The sequence below is a fragment of the Microcaecilia unicolor genome, chromosome 1 (genome assembly GCF_901765095.1).
Source record: "Microcaecilia unicolor chromosome 1, aMicUni1.1, whole genome shotgun sequence".
Classification (NCBI taxonomy): Eukaryota; Metazoa; Chordata; class Amphibia; order Gymnophiona; family Siphonopidae; genus Microcaecilia; species Microcaecilia unicolor.
In genome coordinates, this window is record NC_044031.1 from 10,222,575 (window position 1) to 10,248,264 (window position 25,690).

The following is a 25,690-nucleotide window of genomic DNA, read 5'->3' on the forward strand; positions in this document are numbered from 1 at the left end:
GGGCAGTGCCTGAGGGCCTAGAGGAGTGGGGGGGGAGGGGCAATACTTCCTCCACACATCTCTCTGTCCTCAGGTCTGGAACTCCCTCTCTCTTACCCCCGTCCGGTATTTTCCTTCTGACACTCCTCCCCCTGACCCCAGCGCATTTATCTCAAACGTTCCTTTCTTCGTACAGGGTCCTGGCACATCCTGTCTGCCGCTGACTGGGACCTTCTCTCTGCCAAGGGCCACCCTTGCAAAAGTAGGATTTGGGTTTCTGCCAGGTACTTGTGACCTGGATTGGCCACTGCTGGAAGAAGGATACTGGGCTAGATGGACCATTGATCTGACCCAGTATGGCTGTTCTTATGTTTGATCTGGGGAGGGGCTCAACTAAATGCTTTTACTACATGCTCTGGCAAAATTTTATTTATTTATTTGTAGCATTTGTATCCCACATTTTCCCACCAATTTGCAGGCTCAATATGGCTTACATTTGCTGTAATGGCGGTTGCCATTTCCGGATAACAGAATTATATGGTATTGCGTTAAGGTGCATACATACATGGTAACATACATGGAACATAACATATATGGAACAGATCACAGTATATATTATATATTATGGTATTGCATGAAGGTTCCTGAGTAATAAATTGGATTATAACAAACATTAGGTCATTGACTATAGAGAGACCCAATTCAACATAAGGTTTAAGGTGGTATTGCTTGATCATTAAAAAAGAGGTTAATCCGTCATGTGATCAGAGTTCGGTTTTGTGTAGGTCGTGTATAGTGTTATTATTTAGTATTTAAGATGGATGTTTATGGTATGCCTTCTTGAAAAGATCTGTTTTCAGTAGCCTTCGGAAGATGGTTAGGTCTTGCGTTGTTTTTATGGCCTTCGGTAGTGCGTTCCATAGCTGCATGCAGATGTATGAGAAACTGGTCGAGTAAGTGGATTTATATTTTAGCCCTTTACAGTTAGGATAATGGAGATTGAGGAATGTGCGTGATGATCTGTTTGCATTCCTAATAGGCAAGTCTGTAAGGTCTGACATATAGGTCGGCGCTTCTCCATGAACGATTTTGTGGACCAGGGTGCAAACTTTGAACGCAATTCATTCTTTTAGTGGGAGCCAGTGTAGTTTTTCTCTTAGGGGTTTGGCGCTTTCGTATTTCGCTTTTCCAAATATGAGTCTGGCTGCTGTGTTTTAGGCGGCTTTAGGTGGATTGTTTGTCCATTTTACAATTTAATAATTACTGGCTCATCAATGCTGCTTTTTGCTTGTGATACGTTTTGATGGCAGCATTTTCGACCTCTTGTTTTTTATGTTCTACAATAATACTCAATTCTCTTTCTTTTATTTAGAACAAGAGAATCCTACAAACAGTAATACAGAGAAACATCACTGGAAGCTCAGTGAGAAGCCTGAAGAAGAAAAGATGTTATCAGAAAGAGACAAAGAGGAAACTTCTTCCTGTCCTGACTGGGGAGAAAAGGAAAAGAATCAAAACAAACAAAAACCTTCACCAGGAGGCTCAGCTCTGTGTGAAAACAGTACCAGTAATATACAGACAGGGGAAGAGGAGAGAAACCAGATGAGAGATCAAAGCTGTTCCTGTGATATTTGTCAGATATTCCTCGGTGATCAAGAAGTTCTAAAATCATATCACAGATCGGATCCTGAAGAGAGACCATCTACATGTACGGACAGTGGGAAAAACGTCAGTCAAAAGAGGAAACTACAGGGACAACAGAAAACAGTCCTAAAAGAGAAACATTTTACAGGTTCTGAATGTGGGAAAGGTTTCAGGAGGAAGAAAGAGCTAATGCAACATGAGAAAACTAATAAAGAAACTAGAATGTGTACAAATACAGAACATGGGAAAAGCATCCGTACAGGACAGAAGCCATTTACATGTACTGAGTGTGGTAAAAGCTTTACTGAGAAGAAAACACTGACCAGACACCAGAGAATCCACACAGGTGAGAAGCCATTTACATGTACTGAGTGTGGTAAAAGCTTTAGTAAAAAGGAAGCACTAACCGCACACCAGAGAATCCACACAGGTGAGAAGCCATTTACATGTACGGACAGTGGGAAAAACGTCAGTGAAAAGAGAGAACTACAGGGACAACAGAAAACAGTCATAAAAGAGAAACATTTTACAAGTTCTGAATGTGGTAAAGGTTTCAGTAGGAAGAAAGAGCTAATGCAACCCAAGAAAACTAATAAAGAAACTAGAATGTGTACAAGTACAGAACATGGGAAAAGCTTTATGAACAAAGCAGACGTTTTAAAACATAAGAAAAACATCACTGATGAGAGAATGTCTTCATGTCCTGGATGTGTGAAAAGCTTCAACAAGGAAGAAAATTTTACAAAAAATGCAAAATTCCACCAAGGACAAAGATCATTTTCAAGTACTGAGTGTCAGGAAAGCTTTAGTCAAGAGGAAGCAGTCGCAGATCATCAAAAAGCACAACCTGGTGAGGAATCGGACACTTCTGCTAAATCTGAAAAAATATTTTGCAGGAAGGCAACACTCTCAAAATACCAGGAAATCAAGAAAAATGAGAGATTATATACTTCTGCTGACAGTGGAATAAGTGCTTGTTGGGAAGGAAACCTCACAATGCCCAAGAGACTTAATTCAGTATTGAAACCATTTACCTCTACTATGTGTGGTAAAAGCTTCACTACAGACAGTCTCCGAGACCACCCAAAAACTGACAGTGGAATGAAAACATTTACCTGTACTGACTGTAATACAACCTTTAGTCAGAAAGAACACCTCACAAAACACAAGAGAATCCACAGCATTGAGCTATTTCCATGTAGTGAGTGTGGTAAAAGCTTAAGTACGCAGGGAACACTGACCACACACCAGAAAATCCATACAGGAGAGAAGCAATTTACATGTACTGAGTGTGGTAAAAGCTTTACTGAGAAGAATACACTGATCAAACACCAGAAAATCCATACAGGAGAAAAGCCATTTACATGTACTGAGTGTGGTAAAAGCTTTAGTAAAAAGGGAACACTGATCAAACACCAGAAAATCCATACAGGAGAGAAGCCATTTATATGTAATCAGTGTGGTAAAAGCTTTAGCATAATGGGAAATCTGATCGTACACCAGAGAAGACACACAGGTGAGAAGCCGTTTACATGTAGTGAGTGTGGTAAAAGCTTTACTGAGAAGAAAACACTGATCATACACCAGAGTGTCCACACAGGAGAGAAGCCGTTTACATGTAGTCATTGTGGTAAAAGCTTTAGTGTAAAGAGAACACTGATCACACACCAGAAAGTCCATACAGGAGAGAAGCCATTTACATGTACTGAGTGTGGTAAAAGCTTTAGTGAGAAGAGAACACTGATGATACACCAGAGAAGACACACAGGAGAGAAGCCGTTTACATGTAGTGAGTGTGGTAAAAGCTTTACTGAGAAGAAAACACTGACTAAACATCAGAGACTCCACACAGGTGAGAAGCCATTTACATGTTCTGAGTGTGGTAAAAGCTTTACTGAGAAGAGAACACTGACCTTACACCAGAAAATTCACACAGGAGAAAAGTCATTTAAATGTAGTGAGTGTGATAAAAGATTTAGTAAAAAGGAAAGACTGATCATACACCAGAGGAGACATACAGGTGAGAAGCCATTTATATGTAATCAGTGTGGTAAAAGCTTTAGCATAAAGGGAAAACTGACCATACACCTCAGAATCCACACAGATGAGAAGCCATTTACATGTACTGAGTGTGGTAAAAGCTTTAGCTTAAAGGGAGCACTGACCATACACCTCAGAATCCACACAGGTGAGAAGCCATTTACATGTACTGAGTGTGGTAAAAGCTTTACTGAGAGGAAAACCCTGACCATGCATCAGAGAATCCACACAGGAGAAAAGCCATTTATGTGCAGTGAGTGTGGTAAAAGCTTCATTCATACTGGAAAACTTAGAAGACACCAAAACAGCCATTTAGGAGTGAAACCATTTTCATGCGCTGAGTGTGGTAAACGTTTTAATGAGAAGGGAGCACTGTCCGTGCACCAGAGAATCCACACAGGCGAAAAGCCATTTCCATGTCTTGAGTGTGGTAAAAGGTTTAAGGAGAAGGGAACACTGACCATACACCAGAGAATCCACACAGGCGAAAAGCCTTTTCCATGTCCTGAGTGTGGTAAAAGCTTTAGTTCGAAGGGGGCACTGACCCAACACCAGAGAATCCACATAGGAGTGAAGTGATTTCTATTTTGTGAGTTGCAAAAGCTTTAGTAGGAAACAAACACTGACCACACACCAGAAAACCCATACCGGACTGTAACGGTCCATCCAGTCTGCCCAACAAGATAAACTCATATGTGCTACTTTATATTTCAACAATTTTTTATTGATGATCCAACATGTTAAACACATTTGACAGGCTCAATATACAACAGATTATCTACCAAGCCCTACTAAAACAACCATAGTAACACATTCCATTATCAATGTTTTTAACAATTTTTTCTCCCTTTTTTTTGGTTACATTTGTACCCTGCGCTTTCCCACTCTTGGCAGGCTCAATGTGGCTTACTTGGGGCAATGGAGGGTTAAGTGACTTGCCCAGAGTCACAAGGAGCTGCCTGTGCCTGAAGTGGGAATCAAACTCAGTTCCTCAGTTCCCCAGGACCAAAGTCCACCACCTTAACCACTAGGCCACTCCTCCACTGTTGCTACTATTTGAGATTCTACATGGAATGTTGCTATTCCACTAGCAACATTCCATGTAGAAGTCGGCCCTTGCAGATCACCAATGTGGCCACGCAGGCTTCTGCTTCTGTGAGTCTGACGTCCTGCACGTACGTGCAGGACGTCAGACTCACAGAAACAGAAGCCTGCGCAGCCTTCTACATGGAATGTTGCTAGTGGAATAGCAACATTCCAAGTAGAATCTCCAATAGTAGCAACATTCCATGTAGAATCTCCAATAGTATCTATTTTATTTTTGTTCCATTTGTACCCTGCGCTTTCCCACTCATGGCAGGCTCAATGCGGCTTACATGGGGCAATGGAGGGTTAAGTGACTTGCCCAGAGTCATAAGGAGCTGCCTGTGCCTGAAGTGGGAATCAAACTCAGTTCCTCAGTTCCCCAGGACCAAAGTCCACCACCCTAACCACTAGGCCACTCCTCCACTGTTGCTACTGTTTGAGATTCTACATGGAATGTTCCAACATTCCATGTAGAAGTTGGCCCTTGCAGATCACCAATGTGGCTGCGCAGGCTTCTGCTTCTGTGAGTCTGACGTCCTGCACGTACATGCAGGACGTCAGACTCACAGAAACACAAGCCTGCGCAGCCTTCTACATGGAATGTTGCTAGTGGAATAGCAACATTCCAAGTAGAATCTCCAATAGTAGCAACATTCCATGTAGAATCTCCAATCAAACATATAAACGGCAAGTGACCGACTCACCTGCAAATGTGCAGTAGAGTCGGAACGCTGAGAGTGTAGAAGTCCAAGCCCCACCTCCACCAGCAGTACAGCCCAATAGGGAGGAGGGCTTGGACATGGGCGTGGAAATCGGAGGAGGAGGGAGCAGGGAGGGAAGGAGGGGCAGAACTGAGGGAAACAGACGCTGGGGGGAGGGCAGGGGAGAGAGCAGGGTTGGTGAATGGGGGGGGGGGGAGAAGGCCATAGGAAAACAAAAAACTAGCCTGTTGTTACAGGCTTAACGGCTAGTCTATATATATAAAAGGCACCTTCAACGTTCTGAAGCCTCAAGCCGGAAACTTGAGGCGCCAGAGATATCCGGTTTGGCAATGAGTGTCTGGCCCGCCCTCTCGAGGGCGGAGCATTCACACTCGGTGAAATGTCATCTCTCCCTGCCTCTCGGCGACCATTTCCCACCTCCGGAGGACTAACATCGCCCGAACAACGGCGGAGGGAGGGAGGCGGGGACGCGGGCAGTGGCGACACGCGATCTCCCCCTGCCCCTCGGTGGCCAATTTCTGCATCCGTAGGACTCGGACTCACGGACGGAGCCAGCCAGCCTGCCTGCCTCCCTGAACGTGCGAGGAAGGGAACCACCTTCAGCAGACGGAGACAGCCTGCCTCCCTGAACCTGCGAAGAAGGGAACCAGCTTCACCGTCACAGTTTCACCCTGAAAGGCGGAGCGAGGGGGGCACTCGACCCTGAAGCTGCGAGGGGGAAATGGGGAGGCCAGGAAGGGGAGGAGGGAAGACGGGGGAGAGGGACAAAGGGCGGAAGAAAGAGGGACCACCATCCTGAAAGGCCCGGGGTGGGGGCAACCCTGGAGCTGCGAGGGGGGAAGGGGGGGAGGGAAGACAGGGGGGACCACCATCCTGAAAGGCCCAGGGAGGGGGGGGGGAACTCCCTGAAGCTGGGATTCTCTCTCACACACACACTCTCTTTCTCGCACACACACTCGCGCATTCACTCTGTCTCTCTCACACACTTACTCTCAAACATACACACTACAATGCAGAAAAAAGGCCCCAGACGGAGGGGCCACGATCCTGAAAGCCAGACAGCGGGGGGGGGGGGGGGGGGACACAACCCTGAGGCGCTGTGGGGAGGACACATGGGAGGGGGAGGAGAAGGAAACGGGAAAATGAAACAGGGGGGACCGGGAAGGACGCCAACAGACGGAGGGGGGGGCCCCTGCAGCACACTCTCATTCAAACACACACTCTCACACACTCACTGTCTCACACACACACTCGCACATTCACTCTTTCTCTCTCACACACACTCACTCTCAAACATACACACTACGATGAAAACCTTGCTAGCGCCCGTTTCATTGCTCTCAGAAACGGGCCTTTTTTACTAGTAGTATCTATTTTATTTTTGTTACATTTGTACCCCGCGCTTTCCCACTCATGGCAGGCTCAATGCGGCTTACATGGGGCAATGGAGGGTTAAGTGACTTGCCCAGAGTCACAAGGAGCTGCCTGTGCCTGAAGTGGGAATCGAACTCAGTTCCTCAGTTCCCCAGGACCAAAGTCCACCACCCTAACCTCTAGGCCACTCCTCCACTTTCCCACCCTGACCTTTGACCCCCCCCCTAGATTTTTATGCCTATTCTGTTTATGTTTCAACACTTTTATTTAAGGCAACAACTTGATAGCCCAGCCCAAATTACTATGTTAGCAACACGTCCTTCCACTTCCTCATTATAGCTAATACAGTAGACCTTCTGAACCTTCGTTCAGCTTTTAACTTTTCAACGCTGGTATTGTTTATTTATTTATAACATTTGTATCCCGCATTTTCCCACCTATTTGCAGGCTCAATGTGGCTTACATAATTCCGCAAGTGGTGATTACCAGTTCCGGAAAGGAGAAATACATAGTTGGGGCAAAGGGACAGATTAGGTTAGGTTACAAGAGGAAAGTTCGTCCTATGATGAGAGCTAAAGGTAATAGGTTAAATTTCAATCGTGACAAAAAAATAGCTTGAACAATTAGGATCATTAAACTGGAAATCAAGATAATTAGCAAAACAGTTGAGATATAGAGAATACATGTATGATTGCATTTTGTTAATTTGAATTTATGAGAAGTTGTTATTGTGTGCTTTCTTAAATAAATAGGTTTTCAGTAGTTTACGGAAGGTCATGATGTCGTGTGTTATTTTTATGGATTTTGGTAATTCATTCCAAATTTGCGTGCATATGTAAGAGAAGCTGGATGCGTATGTTAATTTATATTTCAGTCCCTTACAGTTTGGGTAGTGGAGATTCAGCAATGTTCGTGATGAGCTGGTAGAGTTCCTGGTTGGTAGGTCAATAAGGTCTGACATATATCCTGGAGCCTCACCGTGGATTATCTTATGAACCAGGGTGCAAACCTTAAAAGTGATCCGTTCTTTTAAAGGGAGCCAGTGTAGTTTTTCTCGTAAGGAACTAGAACTTTCATATTTCATTTTGCCAAATATGAGTCTGGCTGCCGTGTTCTGTGCAGTTTGAAGTTTTTTAATAATTTGTTCTTTGCACCCAGCATAGATGGCATTGCAGTAGTCTAGTTGGCATGACACCAATGATTGCACCAGTCTGCAGAACGCTTCTCTTGGGAAGAAAGGTTTAATTCTTTTAAGTTTCCACATGGAATGGAACATTTTCTTTGTTATGATTTTCGCATGGTTTTCTAATGTAAGGTTGCCGTCAATTGTAACTCCTAAAATTTTCAAAGTATCTGAGACGGGGAGAGTAAAGCTAGGGATGTTTAACTTAGTGGGTTTGTACTTATTGTGTTCTGATGAAAGAATGAGACATTGTGTTTTCTCAGCATTGAGTTCTAATTTAAAAGCCTCCGCCCATGAATTCATTATATGGAAGCTATCGTTTATTGCTTTAGTAATTTCTGTTAGGTCATGTTTAAATGGGATATAAATTGTAACGTCATCTGCATAAATGAAAGGATTAAGGCCCTGGCTTGCTAACGTTTTGGCCAATGGTGTCATCATTAAATTGAAAAGGGACGGTGAAAGTGGAGATCCCTGAGGGACTCCACATTCTGATTTCCAAGGTGATGATATTGTCGAATTTGATATCACTTGGTATGTTCTAGTTGTTAAGAAACCTTTGATCCAGTTAAGTACGTTTCCTGTTATTCCAAAGTATTCTAAAATATTTAGCAGAATTTCGTGATGAACTAAGTCGAAGGCACTGGACATGTCGAATTGTAGGAGAAGTATGCTCTCTCCCTTTGATATTGCTTGCTTAAATTTGGCTAGTAGAGTGGTCAGTACAGTTTCTGTGTTAGATCGAAATCCTGACTGTGATTCATGTAAAATCATGAACTTATTTAAATAATCGGTAAGTTGCTTAGCCACCATTCCTTCCATCAGTTTGACTGCTAAAGGAATGGATGCTACTGGACGGTAATTGCTTATATCATTTACTTTTTTCTTTATCTCCTTCAGTATTGGTGTGAGGAGTATATTTCCTTTATCATTAGGGAAGAGACCATGTTGTAATATGTGGTTTAGATGTTTTGTGAGGTCTATTATGAAGCGTTTAGGGGCAAATCTTATTAAGTTATTGGGGCATGTATCAAGCTTGCAGTGGGATTTAGCAAATTTACTAAGCGCTTGGGTGATGGATTCTTCAGTGAGAGTAGTGCAGTTAGACCAAATTCTGTCAGCTGGATATTCTTCAAAAGATGGATCCAAGCAGTCGAAGAATATTTCATGGTTAGTAATGATAGATGATAATGTGGTTCGGATCTTAGCAATTTTCTCATCAAAATACTTAGTAAGACTGTCAGCTGATGGAGTGTCTGTGGTAGATGAAGTGAGTGGAGTGGTGTTTAGTAATTTATTCACTAATAGAAAAAGTTTATGTGTGTCTTTGAAGTCTGGACCAATTTTTGTTTTGTAATATAATCTTTTGGAATGACGTATAGCATATTTATACTTCCTTTGGATTTGATTCCAAGCGTTTAATGTGTCTTCATTTTTTTCTTTTATTCCATGCTCTTTCGTATCTTCTAACCTGGGTTTTTAGCTTTTTTAACTCTTCATTAAACCAAGGTATCGAGTTATTTCTTCGTGAGGATTTTGTTCGTAGAGGTGCTATATTGTCTAGTGTATTCCTGCATCTAATGTCCCATTCTTGGAGATAATTATTTGAGTCTGTTTGAATAGTCCATTCGTCCTTGTAGAGCTGTTGCCAGAAAGTTATGGGATGTATTTTCCCTCTTGAGGTATAGGTGGTGCATTCCTGGTTCTGGTGGTATTGATGCATGGCGAGCAATACATAATATCCACAGATGTATGTGTAGTGTCTATCAATTCTCCAAAAACATAGGCATATTGGGAAAAGTTTTTCTAAAGAATTTGACATACAACCTCACTTCTTCCTCTTAAGCTACTCAATCTATGACCCTCATTAACAACGATAAATCCCCCAACATCCCCTCCCTCTTAGTAAAGGAGAGATCTGCTGCCTCTCTCTGCTCTGCTCTCACTCACAGCATGTGCAGCCCAGGAAGTGACTCTATGATGTCACTCACAAGGAGGGTAGATTGAGAACAAGGTTAGATTGAGACAGCATGAGAGAGAGACCACGCCCCTTCCATTGATTGGTCACAAGACTCATGAGGCAGGGGAGTGGAGGACAAGATCCCACCCCTATGACACTTGTCACGTTCCACCTAGGGTCAGGTGGTCCTAATGGTCCAGGGGTTCCTTCCTGCTCCCCACGAGGAGACCCTGATTCTCATTTCCCAGCATTGACCCAGCAGCAAACCCAGATTTGCCCCCAGGAATAAAGGGAGTCAGGGCTGGAGCTGGTACTCTGGGGAAGGGCAGGAGGATGGCTCTTGGGGTTTGTGCTGAGCAGGTAGGAGACTGGCAGGAGGTGGGCAGCAGGGGATGCAGTGCCAGGCAATGCCACACACACACAAGAAGAAATGAGCCTGGCACTGCTCAATCCATTCCCTGCTGTAGCCCCTCAGGCTCTTCTTCCTCATTCTCCTTCCCTCACTGGCAGGGGGTGGGCAGCAGGGGATGCAGTGCCAGGCAATGCCACACACACAGAAGAAGAAATGAGCCTGGCACTGCTCAATCCATTCCCTGCTGTAGCCCCTCAGACTCTTCTTCCTTATTCTCCTCCCCTCATACAGCAGTTGCTCCTCCTGCTTTACCAGACTCTCACTTTCTGCTTTACATTCTCCCTCTCCCTCTGTCACTTTCTGCTTCCTGACATCTCTTTACATTCTCCTTCCTCTCTCCCTCTCCCCTTCCCTTCTGGAGCTGGAGGTGTGGAGAAGGGCAGGAGAATGGCTCTTGGGGTTTGTGCTGAGCAGGTAGGAGACTGGCAGGAGGTGGGCAGCAGGGGATGCAGTGCCAGGCAATGCCACACACACACAAGAAGAAATGAGCCTGGCACTGCTCAATCCATTCCCTCCTGTAGCCCCTCAGGCTCTTCTTCCTTATTCTCCTCCCCTCATACAGCAGTTGCTGCTCTTCTTCCTGATTCTCCTCCCCTCACACTGGCAGGAGGTGGGCAGCAAGATGCAGTGCCAGGCAATGCCACACACACACAAGAAGAAATGAGCCTGGCACTGCTCAATCCATTCCCTGCTGTAGCCCCTCAGACTCTTCTTCCTGATTCTCCTCCCCTCACACTGGCAGGAGGTGGGCAGCAGGGGATGCAGTGCCAGGCAATGCCACACACACACAAGAAGAAATGAGCCTGGCACTGCTCAATCCATTCCCTGCTGTAGCCCCTCAGGCTCTTCTTCCTGATTCTCCTCCCCTCACACAGCAGCTGCTCCTCCTGCTTTACCAGACTCTCACTTTCTGCTTTACATTCTCCCTCTCCCTCTGACTGTCACTTTTTGCTTCCTGAAATATCTTTACATTTTGAATCCTCTCTCCCTCTCTCCTTCCTTTCTGGAGCTGGAGGTCTGGAGAAGGGCAGGAGGATGGCTCTTGGGGTTTGTGCTCAGCAGGTAGGAGACTGGCAGGAGGTGGGCAGCAGGGGATGCAGTGCCAGGCAATGCCACACACACTGCTCAATCCATTCCCTGCTGTAGCCCCTCAGGCTCTTCTTCCTCATTCTCCTCCCCTCACTGGCAGGAGGTGGGCAGCAGGGGATGCAGTGCCAGGCAATACCACACACACACACACACACACAAGATGAAATGAGCCAGACACTGCTCAATCCATTCCCTGCTGTAGCCCCTCAGGCTCTTCTTCCTCATTCTCCTCCCCTCACTGGCAGCAGGGGATGCAGTGCCAGGCAATGCCACACACAGAAGAGCCTGGCACTGCTCAATCCATTCCCTGCACCCCTCAGGCTCTTCTTCCTCATTCTCCTCCCCTCACTGGCAGGAGGTGGGCAGCAGGGGATGCAGTGCCAGGCAATACCACACACACACACACACACACAAGATGAAATGAGCCAGACACTGCTCAATCCATTCCCTGCTGTAGCCCCTCAGGCTCTTCTTCCTCATTCTCCTCCCCTCACTGGCAGCAGGGGATGCAGTGCCAGGCAATGCCACACACACACAAGAAGAAATGAGCCTGGCACTGCTCAATCCATTCCCTGCTGTAGCCCCTCAGACTCTTCTTCTTGATTCTCCTCCCCTCACACTGGCAGGAGGTGGGCAGCAGGGGATGCAGTGCCAGGCAATGCCACACACAAGAACAAATGAGCCTGGCACTGCTCAATCCATTCCCTGCTGTAGCCCCTCAGACTCTTCTTCCTGATTCTCCTCCCCTCACACTGGCAGGAGGTGGGCAGCAGGGGATGCAGTGCCAGGCAATGCCACACACACACAAGAAGAAATGAGCCTGGCACTGCTCAATCCATTCCCTGCTGTAGCCCCTCAGGCTCTTCTTCCTGATTCTCCTCCCCTCACACAGCAGCTGCTCCTCCTGCTTTACCAGACTCTCACTTTCTGCTTTACATTCTCCCTCTCCCTCTGACTGTCACTTTTTGCTTCCTGAAATATCTTTACATTTTGAATCCTCTCTCCCTCTCTCCTTCCTTTCTGGAGCTGGAGGTCTGGAGAAGGGCAGGAGGATGGCTCTTGGGGTTTGTGCTCAGCAGGTAGGAGACTGGCAGGAGGTGGGCAGCAGGGGATGCAGTGCCAGGCAATGCCACACACACTGCTCAATCCATTCCCTGCTGTAGCCCCTCAGGCTCTTCTTCCTCATTCTCCTCCCCTCACTGGCAGGAGATGGGCAGCAGGGGATGCAGTGCCAGGCAATGCCACACACAGAAGAGCCTGGCACTGCTCAATCCATTCCCTGCACCCCTCAGGCTCTTCTTCCTCATTCTCCTCCCCTCACTGGCAGGAGGTGGGCAGCAGGGGATGCAGTGCCAGGCAATACCACACACACACACACACACACAAGATGAAATGAGCCAGACACTGCTCAATCCATTCCCTGCTGTAGCCCCTCAGGCTCTTCTTCCTCATTCTCCTCCCCTCACTGGCAGCAGGGGATGCAGTGCCAGGCAATGCCACACACACACAAGAAGAAATGAGCCTGGCACTGCTCAATCCATTCCCTGCTGTAGCCCCTCAGACTCTTCTTCTTGATTCTCCTCCCCTCACACTGGCAGGAGGTGGGCAGCAGGGGATGCAGTGCCAGGCAATGCCACACACAAGAACAAATGAGCCTGGCACTGCTCAATCCATTCCCTGCTGTAGCCCCTCAGACTCTTCTTCCCGATTCTCCTCCCCTCACACTGGCAGGAGGTGGGCAGCAGGGGATGCAGTGCCAGGCAATGCCACACACACACAAGAAGAAATGAGCCTGGCACTGCTCAATCCATTCCCTGCTGTAGCCCCTCAGGCTCTTCTTCCTCATTCTTCTCCCCTCACATAGCAGCTGCTCCTCCCGCTTTACCAGACTCACTTTTTGCTTCCTGAAATCTCTTTACATTTTGCTTCCTCCCTGAAATATATAAAATTTCGTTTGTGTTAGACCAAAACACATCCTACTCATGTCCAGTAGAGGAAGAAACTGTTTTCTCTGCATAATATCTGAGTATTTGTAAACTGGAGGGAGTAGTTCCTGTTTCAGGGTCAGGATGTGGCTGGAGTTTCCTCTCTCTGTGCTTAACATTTGCTAAAATATTCCAGGAAGTGACACAAAGACGTTATTACTAAAACCACCCATAGCTTTCAGTGATAATCAGTTCTCTGCTCCTTTCCTAATTCACTTCTCCGTCTGCCACCATTTAAAGAGAAGCCAAGTCTTGGCTCCAACTTAAAGCTGCCCCAGAAGTGTAGAGAGTACCAAGGGGGCCAGTACTGGAGATCGAGCTCCGGAGAAGGGCAGGAGAATGGCTCTTGGGGTTTGTGCTAAGCAGGTAGGAGACTGGCAGGAGGTGGGCAGCAGGACTGCTCAATCCGTTCCCTGCTGTAGCCCCTCAAGCTCTTGTTCCTCATTCTCCTCCCCTTCATACAGCAGCTGCTGTTCCTGCTTTACCTGTCACTTTCTACTTCCTGGCATCTCTTTACATTCTCCTTCCTCACTCCCTCTCCCTCTGACTGTCAAATTCTGCTTCCTGACATCTCTTTATATTCTCCTTCCCTATCATCAAGCCAATCAATCCATAGACTGGTGGGTTGTGTCCATCTACCAGCAGGTGGAGATAGAGAGCAATCCTTTTGCCTCCCTATATGTGGTCATGTGCTGCCGGAAACTCCTCAGTATGTTCTCTATCTCAGCAGGTGGTGGTCACACACAGCAGCAGCTCTGGCTAGGTCTCCAAGCCTAATTCTTTAGGTTTTGTTGAGTACCTGGGGTTGAGGGCTCTTCGTGAGCAAGTGCAAACCTGGTGGTGCCAGGTCCCTCCTTTTCTCCCCCCTCCCGCTGGCTCCGTTAAAAAAAAAATAAATAAATTTTTTAACGTTCAAAAAGGACGTCTACTACTACTACTACTACTACTATTTAGCATTTCTATAGCGCTACAAGGCATACGCAGCGCTGCACAAACATAGAAGAAAGACAGTCCCTGCTCAAAGAGCTTACAATCTAATAGACAAAAAATAAAAAATAAGCAAATCAAATCAATTAATGTGAACGGGAAGGAAGAGAGGAGGGTAGGTGGAGGCGAGTGGTTACAAGTGGTTACGAGTCAAAGGCAATGTTAAAGAGGTGGGCTTTCAGTCTAGATTTAAAGGTGGCCAAGGATGGGGCAAGACGTAGGGGCTCAGGAAGTTTATTCCAGGCGTAGGGTGCAGCGAGACAGAAGGCGCGAAGTCTGGAGTTGGCAGTAGTGGAGAAGGGAACAGATAATAAGGATTTACGTATCCATGGAGCGGAGTGCACGGGAAGGGGTGTAGGGAAGGACGAGTGTGGAGAGATACTGGGGAGCAGCAGAGTGAATACATTTATAGGTTAGTAGAAGAAGTTTGAACAGGATGCGAAAACGGATAGGGAGCCAGTGAAGGGTCTTGAGGAGAGGGGTAGTATGAGTAAAGCGACCCTGGCGGAAGATGAGACGGGCAACAGAGTTTTGAACCGACTGGAGAGGGGAGAGGTGACTAAGTGGGAGGCCAGCAAGAAGCAGATTGCAGTAGTCTAAACGAGAGGTGACAAGGGTGTGGATGAGGGTTTTGGTAGAGTGCTCGGAAAGAAAGGGGCGGATTTTACGGATGTTGTAAAGAAAGAAACGACAGGTCTTGGCGGTCTGCTGGATATGAGCAGAGAAGGAGAGAGAAGAGTCAAAGATGACCCCAAGGTTTCGAGCTGAGGAGACAGGGAGAATGAGAGAGCCATCAACAGAAATAGAAAACGGGGGGGAGCGGGGAGGTGGGTTTGGGGGGGAAAATGAGAAGCTCGGTTTTGGTCATATTTAATTTCAGGTGGCGTTGAGACATCCAGGCAGCAATGTCAGACAAGCACGCTGAAACTTTGGTTTGGATGCAATGTGAGATATCAGGGGTAGAAAGGTAGATTTGGGAGTCATCAGCATAGAGATGGTAGGAAAAGCCATGGGATGAGATTAATGAACCAAGGGAAGAAGTGTAGATAGAAAAGAGGAGGGGACCAAGAACAGAACCCTGAGGTACGCCGACAGGCAGAGGGATAGAAGTAGAAGAGGATCCACCAGAGTGAACACTAAAGGTGCGGAGGGAGAGGTAGGAAGAGAACCAGGAAAGGACAGAGCCCTGGAATCCAAGTGAGGACAGGGTATCAAGAAGTATGCTGTGATCCACAGTGTCAAAAGCAGCGGAAAGATCAAGAAGAATGAGGATGGAATATTGACCTCTGGATTTAGCCAGTAATAGGTCATTGGAGACTTTAGTAAGCGCAGTTTCGGTTGAGTGGAGAGGGCGAAAACCAGATTGTAATGGGTCAAGAATAGCATGTGAGGAGAGAAAATCAAGGCAGCGGCGGTGAACAGCACGCTCAAGTAATTTGGAGAGAAAAGGAAGGAGGGAGATGGGTCGGTAATTAGAGGGACAAGTAGGGTCAAGTGAAGGCTTCTTAAGGAGAGGTGTGACCACAGCATGTTTAAAGGCAGCAGGGACAGTCGCAGTGGAAAGTGAGAGGTTGAGAATGTGACAGATAAAAGGAATAAGAGTAGGAGAGATGGCATTAAGAAGGTGGGTGGAAATGGGATCAGAGGAACAGGTGGTACATTTTGAGGAAGAAAGGAGAAGTGTAGTTTCCTCAATAGTAACTTCAGGAAAGGAGGAAAGGGAATGAGGGGAAGATGAGAGAGGGGAACAGACTAGTGGAGGGAGAGCTGGTGAGGTAGAGAAAGCAAGGTTTATCTTTTGAACCTTGTTGTGAAAGAATTCAGCAAGGGTCTGAGGAGATAATGAAGGGGGAGTTGGGGGAGAGGGCACCTTGAGGAGAGAGTTCAATGTGGTGAAGAGAAGTCGAGGATTAGAGCCAAGAGAGTTGGTCAGTTGGATATAATAATCCTGTTTGGCACGTAAAAGAGCAGATTGGAAGGAGGTCAGCATGAACTTAAAGTGTAAGAAATCAGCAAGGGCCCGAGAATTCCGCCAGAGGCGTTCGGCGGAGCGGGTACAGGAACGTAGGTAGCGGATATTAGAAGTCAGCCAAGGTTGGGGTTTTGTACGCCTTACAGGGCGGGTCATCAAAGGTGCAAGAGTGTCTAAGGCAGAGGATAGAGTATTGTTGTAAGAAGAAACAGCCTCGTTGACAGACGTGGATGGTGCCACAGTAGAGAGGAGGTTTGAAACATGGGAGGATAGAGATGAAGGGTCAATATCGTGAAGATTCCTAGATAAATTAGATAGGATAGGACGGGACTGGGAGGGAGGAGATTTAAGTGTGAAAGTTATAAGATGGTGATCAGAGGAGGGATGATCAGAGGCAAGGAAACTAGAAGGTGAACAGTTGGAGGAGAAGATGAGATCAAGACAGTGACCATTTTGATGAGTGGGGGAGGTGGAGCATAGTTGGAGATTAAAGGACGTCCATTTGCAGCTGCTCACTGGAACAAGTCGTCGCTGCTCGGAGCAAGAAGCAGGTAATTTTTACCTTTTACTAGCGGGCAGGGGGTTCCCCGAACGGTCTCCACATGGCTATGGCCTCGGATGGCAAGAGCGCGAAAAGACGCTCCCCGGAACGCGTTCGCGCGCCTAGCGGGGAAGCGGGGGGCTCGAAGGTAGAGTCGCCCTTTTTGGGTGTCCTTTCGGAGCCGGGAGAGTTCACTGGTTTTTCCTCCAGCGTGGCGGCCTTTCCCGCCTTAGGCGCTCATCCTCCGCTGGCCGCCCTACCGGTCGTGACCAGCCACGCGGCTCGGTCGGCTTCTTCTTGGGCCGCCCTCGAGATGGGAGATGTTAACAGCTTGGTCGCCCTTGAATCGGGCAACAGTAAGAAGTTGGCGAAATTAAAACGGCCTTCTTCGCACGCGGCTCCTTCTCGGAGTTTCGCACTGGATGCCATTTTGGACGCCTCTCCCCCGCTACTGGGAGCGCAGATGGAGGGCGCCTCTAGGGCCGTGGCACAGGCTGCAGAAATGCACAGACTGGGGGGTTTCTCCCCTGAGTTCATTTTGCTGCTGCATCAGGCCTTTCTTATGCAGAACACTGCCCCTGCTCACCTCTCTGATCGGGGTGATGAGGCCTCTTTGCTTAAGCGCCCTCGGTTGGATCTTCCACCCTCGAGGGACTCGGTCTCCTCTGATGTGGATGACGGCAGCGTGTCTGAGTTTTCCCAGAGATCCTTAGCGGACTCTATGGAAGAGACTGATCCTCGCTCGGATGGAGCGGATGACCCCTCTGCAGCGCGGCTTTTTCGCTCAGAGTACTTGCCCAACCTGCTTGTGCAGGCCATGAGCATTTTGAAGATTGCCTCTCCGGAGGAAGGCTCTCTCTCAGCCTCTACTGGCTCTGCCATTATGCTGGGAATGAAGCGCCTGCCTAGAACCTTCCACGTTCATGAAGCCGTGCAGACCATAATTTCAGCGCAATGGGATGCCCCTGAGGCGAACCTGAAAGTAGCCAGGGCTATGTCCCATCTGTACCCCTTACCTGAGGGGGAACGGGAAGCCTTTGTCTGGCCCATGGTAGATTCCTTAATCACTGCCGTGACTAAGAAAATGGCGCTGCCGGTGGAAGGTGGCACTGCCCTGAAGGACGCCCAGGACAGGAGAATGGAGGCGGCCTTAAAGTCGTCCTTTGAGGCGGCCGCTCTGAGTTTGCAAGCCTCGATTTTCGGCTCCTACGTGGCTAGGGCGTGCCTGACTGTTGCAGCGGAATTCCCCCTCGGACCCTTCCTGGAGGGCGGAATGGTCGACCCTGGAGTCGGGTTTGGCCTACTTGGCAGACTTGCTGTATGATGTTTTGAAAGCCTCGGCCAAGGGTATGGCTCAGACAGTCTCTGCGCAGCGGTGGCTCTGGCTTAAGCACTGGTCTGCTGACCATGCCTCTAAATCTCGCCTAGCCAAGTTGCCTTTTAAAGGCAAGCTGCTCTTTGGGGACGAGCTGGACAAGATCGTGACGGAGCTTGGCATGTCCAAGGGCAAGAGGTTGCCGGAGGTTGCCGGAGGTCAGGACTCGAGCCGGCAGTGCCCGTCCTGGTTCCTCTAAGGGCCGATTCCAGGAAGCCCGTCGGTATCGCCCGGGCAAGTCGGCCTCCTCTGCCTCCGCTTCCTTCAAACGGAACTTCTCCCCCAAGCAGCATTCCTTTCGTAAGGACCGCCGTCCCGGAGGTTCATCCTCCGGCCCGCCCCCAGGGTCGCGTACCCAATGACGGGGACCTGGTCCATGGCCCAGTGCAGATAGGAGGAAGGTTGTCCTCGTTTCTGGGCGAGTGGACCAGGGTAACTTCAGACGCTTGGGTTCTGGAAGTCATCAGAGACGGCTACAAGCTAGAGTTCTGCCGACCCCTAAGAGACGGGTTTGTAAACTTTCCTTGCAAGTCTCAGGTCAAAACAGCTGCCGTGCAGCAGACTTTGAACAACCTGATCCGCCTGGGCGCGGTGGTCCCGGTGCCAGTAGATCAGCTTGGCAAGGGGCGCTACTCCATTTACTTTGTGGTGCCAAAGAAAGAAGGCTCTGCTCGGCCTATTCTCGACCTCAAGGGAGTCAATCAGGCCTTGAAAGTTTGGCACTTCCGGATGGAGACCCTCTGCTCCGTAATAGCTGCGGGGAAAAAGGGAGAATTCCTGGCCTCCCTGGACATCAAGGAAGCTTACCTACATATTCCCATCTGGCCGCCTCATCAGCGCTTTCTGCGCTTTGCAATGCTGGGCTGACACTTCCAGTTCAGAGCCCTCCCGTTCGGGTTGGCTACGGCTCCGCGGACCTTGTCCAAAGTAATGGTGGTCATCGTGGCCTTCCTCCGCAAGGAGGGAGTGCAAGTCCATCCCTATCTGGACGACTGGCTGATCCGAGCCCCCTCCTATGCGGAGTGCGGGAGAGCTACAGACAGGGTCATTGCTCTTCTGAGCTCCCTGGGATGGATCATCAACTGGGAGAAAAGCCAGCTGCACCCGACTCAGTCCCTGGAGTATCTGGGAGTTCGATTCGACACCCAAGTGGGCAGAGTGTTCCTGCCGGACAACCGGAGCGTCAAGCTTCGGACCCAGGTGGGCCAGTTCCTAGCCTCCTCTACTCTTCGAGCTTGGGACTATGTGCAGCTGTTGGGCTCCGATGATGGCCTCGATGGAGGTAGTGCCCTGAGCCAGGGCTCATATGAGACCACTACAGCACTCTCTTCTGCGGCGGTGGACCCCAGTCTCGGAGGATTACGCCGTACGCCTTCCTTTGGATCCAGCGGTGCGAAAGGCGCTGAGCTGGTGGCTGAGGCCAGGCAAGCTGTCCGCAGGAATGCCTCTTACGACCCCGGAGTGGGTTGTCGTCACGACGGACGCCTGCTTGACGGGCTGGGGAGCCCACTGCCTGGGAAGGACAGCGCAGGGGCTCTGGTCTCCTGCAGAGACGAAATGGTCCATCAACCTCCTGGAACTCCAAGCCATTCGGTTGGCGCTTCTAGAGTTTCTCCCGGTACTGGTGCTGAGGCCTGTACGGGTCCTGTCGGACAACGCCACGGCTGTGGCCTATGTCAATCGCCAGGGAGGTACCAGGAGTGCCCCTCTAGCCAAGGAGGCCATGAAGCTATGCCTGTGGGCGGAAGCGAATCTGGAACACATTGCGGGAGTCATGAATGTCAAGGCGGACTTTCTCAGTTGCCATACCTTGGATCCCGGAGAGTGGCAACTGTCTGCTCAGGCGTTCACGAAACGCTGGGGCCGACCGAGCCTGGATCTGATGGCGTCCTCGGCCAATTACCAAGTGCCGCATTTTTTCAACAGAGGACGGGACCCTCGATCTCTGGGAGTCGATGCTCTTCTCCAGCAGTGGCCGGCATAGGAGATTCTCTACGTGTTCCCGCCCTGGCCCATGATGGGCAGGGTGCTAGGCCGGGTGGCAAAGCATCCGGGCCGGGTGATCCTGGTGGGTCCGGATTGGCCCAGACGTCCCTGGTATGTGGAGTTAGTCAGACTCTCGGTGGACGGCCCTCTGCGGCTGCCACGGAGCGGTGCCTCTTACATCAGGGTCCCTGGCTCTTGAGCGGAAGCGGCTGAGGAAGAAGGGCTTCTCAGACAAGGTCATCGCCACTATGCTGAGAGCGAGGAAGCGCTCTACTTCCACCACTTACGCCAGGGTTTGGCACACCTTTGCGTCGTGGTGCGAGGCAGGCTCTGTTTCGCCCTTCACTGCTCCAATATCTGCAGTGTTGGCGTTCCTGCAAGAGGGGCTGGAGAAAGGCCTGTCGCTCAGTTCGCTGAAAGTCCAGGTGGCGGCTCTAGCTTGCTTCAGGGGTCGTCTGAAGGGGGCTTACCTGGCTTCACAGCCGGATGTAGTACGCTTTCTCAAAGGAGATAATCAGCGGCGCCCCCCCTCTGCACTCGATAGTGCCTACGTGGAATCTCAATCTGGGGCTACGGACCTTGCAGAAGCCACCCTTCGAGCCCTTGCCAAGGGCATCGCTGAAGGACCTGACGTTGAAAGCAGTCTTCCTGGTGGCTATCACATCAGCCAGAAGAGTTTCTGAGCTCCAGGCGCTCTCGTGTAGAGAACCGTTCCTGCAATTCACTGAGGCAGGAGTATCGATTCGCCCAGTGCCTTCCTTCCTGCCCAAGATTGTTTCTCGATTCCACGTGAATCAGCAGCTTTACCTACCCTCCTTTCGTAGGGAGGATTACCCATGGGAGTACCCTGCGCTCAAATACCTGGATGTTAGACAGGTCATCATCAGATACTTGGAAGTGACCAATGATTTCCGGAAGTCGGATCATCTGTTCGTGCTGTTTGCAGGCCCTCATAAGGGTCTGCAGGCATCTAAGCCTACGGTGGCACGTTGGGTCAAGGAGACGATCGCGTCAGCTTATGTGGCGGCAAGGAAAATTCCGCCTATTCAGCTGAAGGCACACTCTACTAGAGCACAAGCAGCCTCGATGGCGGAGTCCAGATCTGTCTCCTTGGAAGAGATTTGCAGAGCGGCTACTTGGTCGTCGGCTCATACCTTCTCACGACATTACCGCTTGAATGTGGCTGCTTGGGCCGAGGCCCAGTTTGGGGCTTCAGTGTTGCGTTCAGGGATTGCCATGTCCCGCCCTGGGTGAGTACTGCTTCGGTACATCCCACCAGTCTATGGATTGATCGGCTTGATGATAGGGAAGGTAAAATTATGTATCATACCTGATAATTTTCTTTCCCTTAATCATAGCCGATCAATCCATAGCCCCTCCCAGATATCTGTATTGTTTGTGTTCTGGTTATATTTCAGGTTCAAGTTCAGTCTTCATTTCCTGTTCACGAGGACTTCATGTTCAAGTTCTTCCAATTGAAGTCTCTTCGAGTTGAGACGATTTTGTGTTACAGTGAGCTGCTGCTTCCTCTCCCCCCGTTTCGGCGGTTGCTGGATTGATAACTAAATTATGCCGGCGCTCCCTCCCGCTTCATGCGGCTGTAGGGTAGCTTTGTATCCCTCCCGCTTCGGCGGTGTTAGGGTAAGCCAGCTCCTCCCGCGGTTGCGGTAGCAGGATAAGCCAGTTCCCCCCGCGTCGGTGCGCTGGAATATTTCCCCTCCCCCGCTTCGGCGGTGGTGAGCTGGGCAGAGTGTCCCTTTGTGGGTGTAATTCTCTAAGTGCTGAGTCCTGCGGATGGAGCTTTGATATCGACATACTGGGGAATTTCCAGCAGCACATGACCACATATAGGGAGGCAAAAGATTGCTCTCTATCTCCACCTGCTGGTAGATGGACACAACCCACCAGTCCATGGATTGATCGGCTATGATTAAGGGAAAGAAAATTATCAGGTATGATACATAATTTTACCTTCCTCGCTCCCTCTCCCCTTCCTTTCTGGAGCTGGAGATGTGGAGAAGGGCAGGAGAATGGTTGCAGAGGTCTGTGCTTCACAGGTAGGAAACTGGCAGGAGGTGGGCAGCAGGGGATGCAGTGCCAGGCAATGCCACACACACACACAAGAAAAAATGAGCCTGGCACTGCTCAATCCATTCCCTGCAGCCCCTCAGGCTCTTCTTCCTCATTCTCCTCCTCTCACCCATCTGCTGCTCCTCCTGATTTACCAGACTGTGAAGATACATACCTGTAGCAGGTATTCTCCAAGGACAACAGGCTGATTGTTCTCACGATTGGGTCGACGTCCACATCAGCCCAGGATCGGAAGATTTTGTCAGCAAAATCTCAAAATTCTTCCAGAGTCTTCTGTCACGCAATCGGCACGCACCGCACATGTGCGGACCGGTTTCCCGCCCGTTGTGTGAGAGTCCCTCAGTGAAGTCAAAAAGCAAAAGGAGAACAACGAACAACTCCAAAGGGGAGGAAGGCAGGTTTTTTGAGAACAATCAGCCTGCTGTCCTCAGAGAATACCTGCTACAGGTATGTATCTTCACTTTCTCCGAGGACAAGCAGGCTGCTTGTTCTCACGATTGGGGTATCCCATGCCCCCCAGGCTCACTCAAAACAATGAACAACAATGAACAAACGGCGAGGACCTGAAAAGAAACACAACTAGTGCAGCCTGGAACAAAACAGAAATGGGCCTAGGAGGGTGGAGTTGGATTCTAAATACCGAACAGATTCTGCAGCACCGACTGCCCAAACCGACTGTCGCGTCGGGTATCCTGCCGAAGGCAGTAGTGAGATGTGAATGTGTGGACTGATGACCACATTACAGCTTTGCAAATCTCTTCAATAGAAGCTGACTTCAAGTGAGCCACTGACGCAGCCATGGCTCTGACATTATGAGCCGTGACATGGCCCTCTAGAGTCACCCAGCTTGGGCATAAGTAAAGGATATGCAATCCGCTAGCCAATTAGAGACTCCCCTCGTGTTGGGATCAAAAGAAACAAACAACTGGGCGGACTGTCTATAGGGCTTTGTCCGCTCCACGTAAAAGGCCAATGCTCTCTTACAGTCCAAGGTGTGGAACTTGTCTTCACCAGGGCGGGTATGAGGACGGGGAAAAAATGTTGGCAAGACAGTTGACTGGTTCAGATGGCACTCCGACACCACCTTTGGCAAGATCTTAGGGTGAGTGCGGAGGACTGCTCTGTTATGATGAAACAATATAAGGTGCATGCACTACCAGGGCTTGGAGCTCACTGACTCCACGAGCTGAAGTAACAGCCACCAAGAAAACAACCTTCCAGGTCAAGTACTTCAGATGGCAGGAATTCAGTGGCTCAAAAGGAGGTTTCATCAGCTGAGTGAGAACGACGTTGAGATCCCATGACACTGGTGGAGGTTTGACGGGGGCTTTGACAAAAGCAAACCTCTCATGAAGCGAACAACTAAAGGCTGTCCAGAGATAGGCTTACCCTGTACACGGCGATGATAAGCACTAATCGCGCTAAGGTGAACTCTTACGGAGTTGGTCTTGAGACCAGACTCTGATAAGTGTAGAAAGTATTCAAGCAGGGTCCGTGTAGGACAAGAAAAAGGATCTAGCTGTCACACCTTCCTGAATCATGGGAAGAAGGGTGCCCAGGGAAACCATCCTGAACTTTTCTCGGACTAGGAATTCATTCAGGGCTCTTAGGTCTAGGATGGGACGCATTCCCCCTGTTTTCTTTTGCACAAGGATGTACCTGGAACAGAATCCCAGCCCTTCTTCCCCTGGTGGAACGGGTTTGACCGCACTGGCCTTTAGAAGGGCGGAGAGTTCCTCTACAAGTACCTGCTTGTGCTGGGAGCTGTAAGAATGAGCTCCCGGTGGGCAATTTGGAGGTTTGAATACCAGATTGAGGCTGTATCCGGACCGGACTATTTGAAGAACCCACCGATTGGAGGTTATGAGAGGCCACCTTTGGTGAAAAAATATCAACTTCCCTTCGACTGGCAAGTCGTCCAGCATGGACATTTTTTTTGAGGCTATGCTGCACTGGAGCCAGTCAAAAGCCTATCCCTTGCTTTTGCTGGGGCGCACAGGGGCCTTAGGCGCACGCCGTTGATGGGAACGAGCGCGCTGGGACTGGGCCTGGACAGGCTGCCGAGAAGCAGGAGTGTACCTACGCCTATTATAGGAATAGGGAGCACTCCTCTTCCCTCCAAAAACCCTCCTAGATGAGGAGGTGGTAGCAGAAGATGCCCGGCGGGAGAGAGAATCCATAGCATCATGGTGCTTCTTGATCTGATCGACCATATCCTCTACTTTTTCGCCAAAAAGGTTATCCCCCCGGCAAGGAACATCTGCCATTCGCTGCTGGGTCTTATGATCCAGGATAGAGACGCGCAGCCATGAGAGTCTGCGCATCAATATACCTTGAGCAGTTGTAAGTACCCCTGGCCAGGAATTTTCGACACACCTTCTGCTACCTGACCACCTGGTGAAAAGGTTCGGTGAGCTCTGGAGGAATCGCTTCGACCAAACTGGACAGTTGCCGCAAGTGGATTCTCGTGTAGAGCTGGTATGTTTGAATCTTGGCTGCGAGCATAGCGGCCTGATATGTCTTTCTCCCAAAAGAATCCAAGGTCCTAGACTCTCTGCCTGGGGGCGCCGAAGCATAGTCCCTAGTACTCCTGGCTCTCCTGAGAGCGGAATCCACCACCATGGAATAATGAGGTAGTTGAGACTTCACCATTACCGGCTCGCCATGGACTCTGTACTGGGACTCAGCTTTTTTGGGGACCACTGGATTAGATAGAGAGAACGACCAGTTTCGCATAACAACTTCCCTGAGTGTGTTATGCAAGAGAGCCGTTGCAACCTCTGTAGGTGGAGAAAGATAATCCAAGACCTCGAGCATCTCGGCCCTGGGCTCATCCACAACCTCCATAGGAAAGGGAATATCCTTAGACATTTCCTGAACAAAGGAGGAAAAAGAAAGACTCTCAGGTGAAGACATCCTTCTCTCAATAGGCGGAGTAGGATCAGAGGGGACCCCATAGGACTCTTCTTCAGAAAAGTATCTGGGATCTTCCTCTTTCTCCCACGAACGCTCATCCTCGGTATCGGACAAAAGCTCTCTAAGAGCAGCCCAAACCCGAGCCTGTCTCGACGTCGAGGAACGATGACCTCAAGGGAGATGTCGAGAAGTTGATCCCTGCTTGGACTGTGGCGAAGCTTCCTCCACCGATGTCGGAGAGTCGACCCGGGTGGCAGCCGACGTTGGGGACCTCACCACAGGCAAAGGACCACATGCCATCTCAACAGACGGTGCAGAAGGTGCAAGCACCCCTGGCACCGAAGTAGA

At 49.3% G+C, this 25,690-nt stretch overlaps 1 protein-coding gene across 1 annotated transcript; it reads left to right on the top strand.

Annotated features, from left to right (window-relative positions):
* Positions 1–1,998: 1,998 nt before the first annotated feature.
* LOC115460735 (gastrula zinc finger protein XlCGF26.1-like) lies at positions 1,999–4,242 on the top strand (the record flags this gene model as incomplete). Its single annotated transcript, XM_030190491.1, has 2 exons — positions 1,999–2,053; positions 2,888–4,242. Coding segments are annotated over 2 exons (1,410 nt in total), but the record flags the coding sequence as incomplete, so codon positions are not given.
* Positions 4,243–25,690: the final 21,448 nt, after the last annotated feature.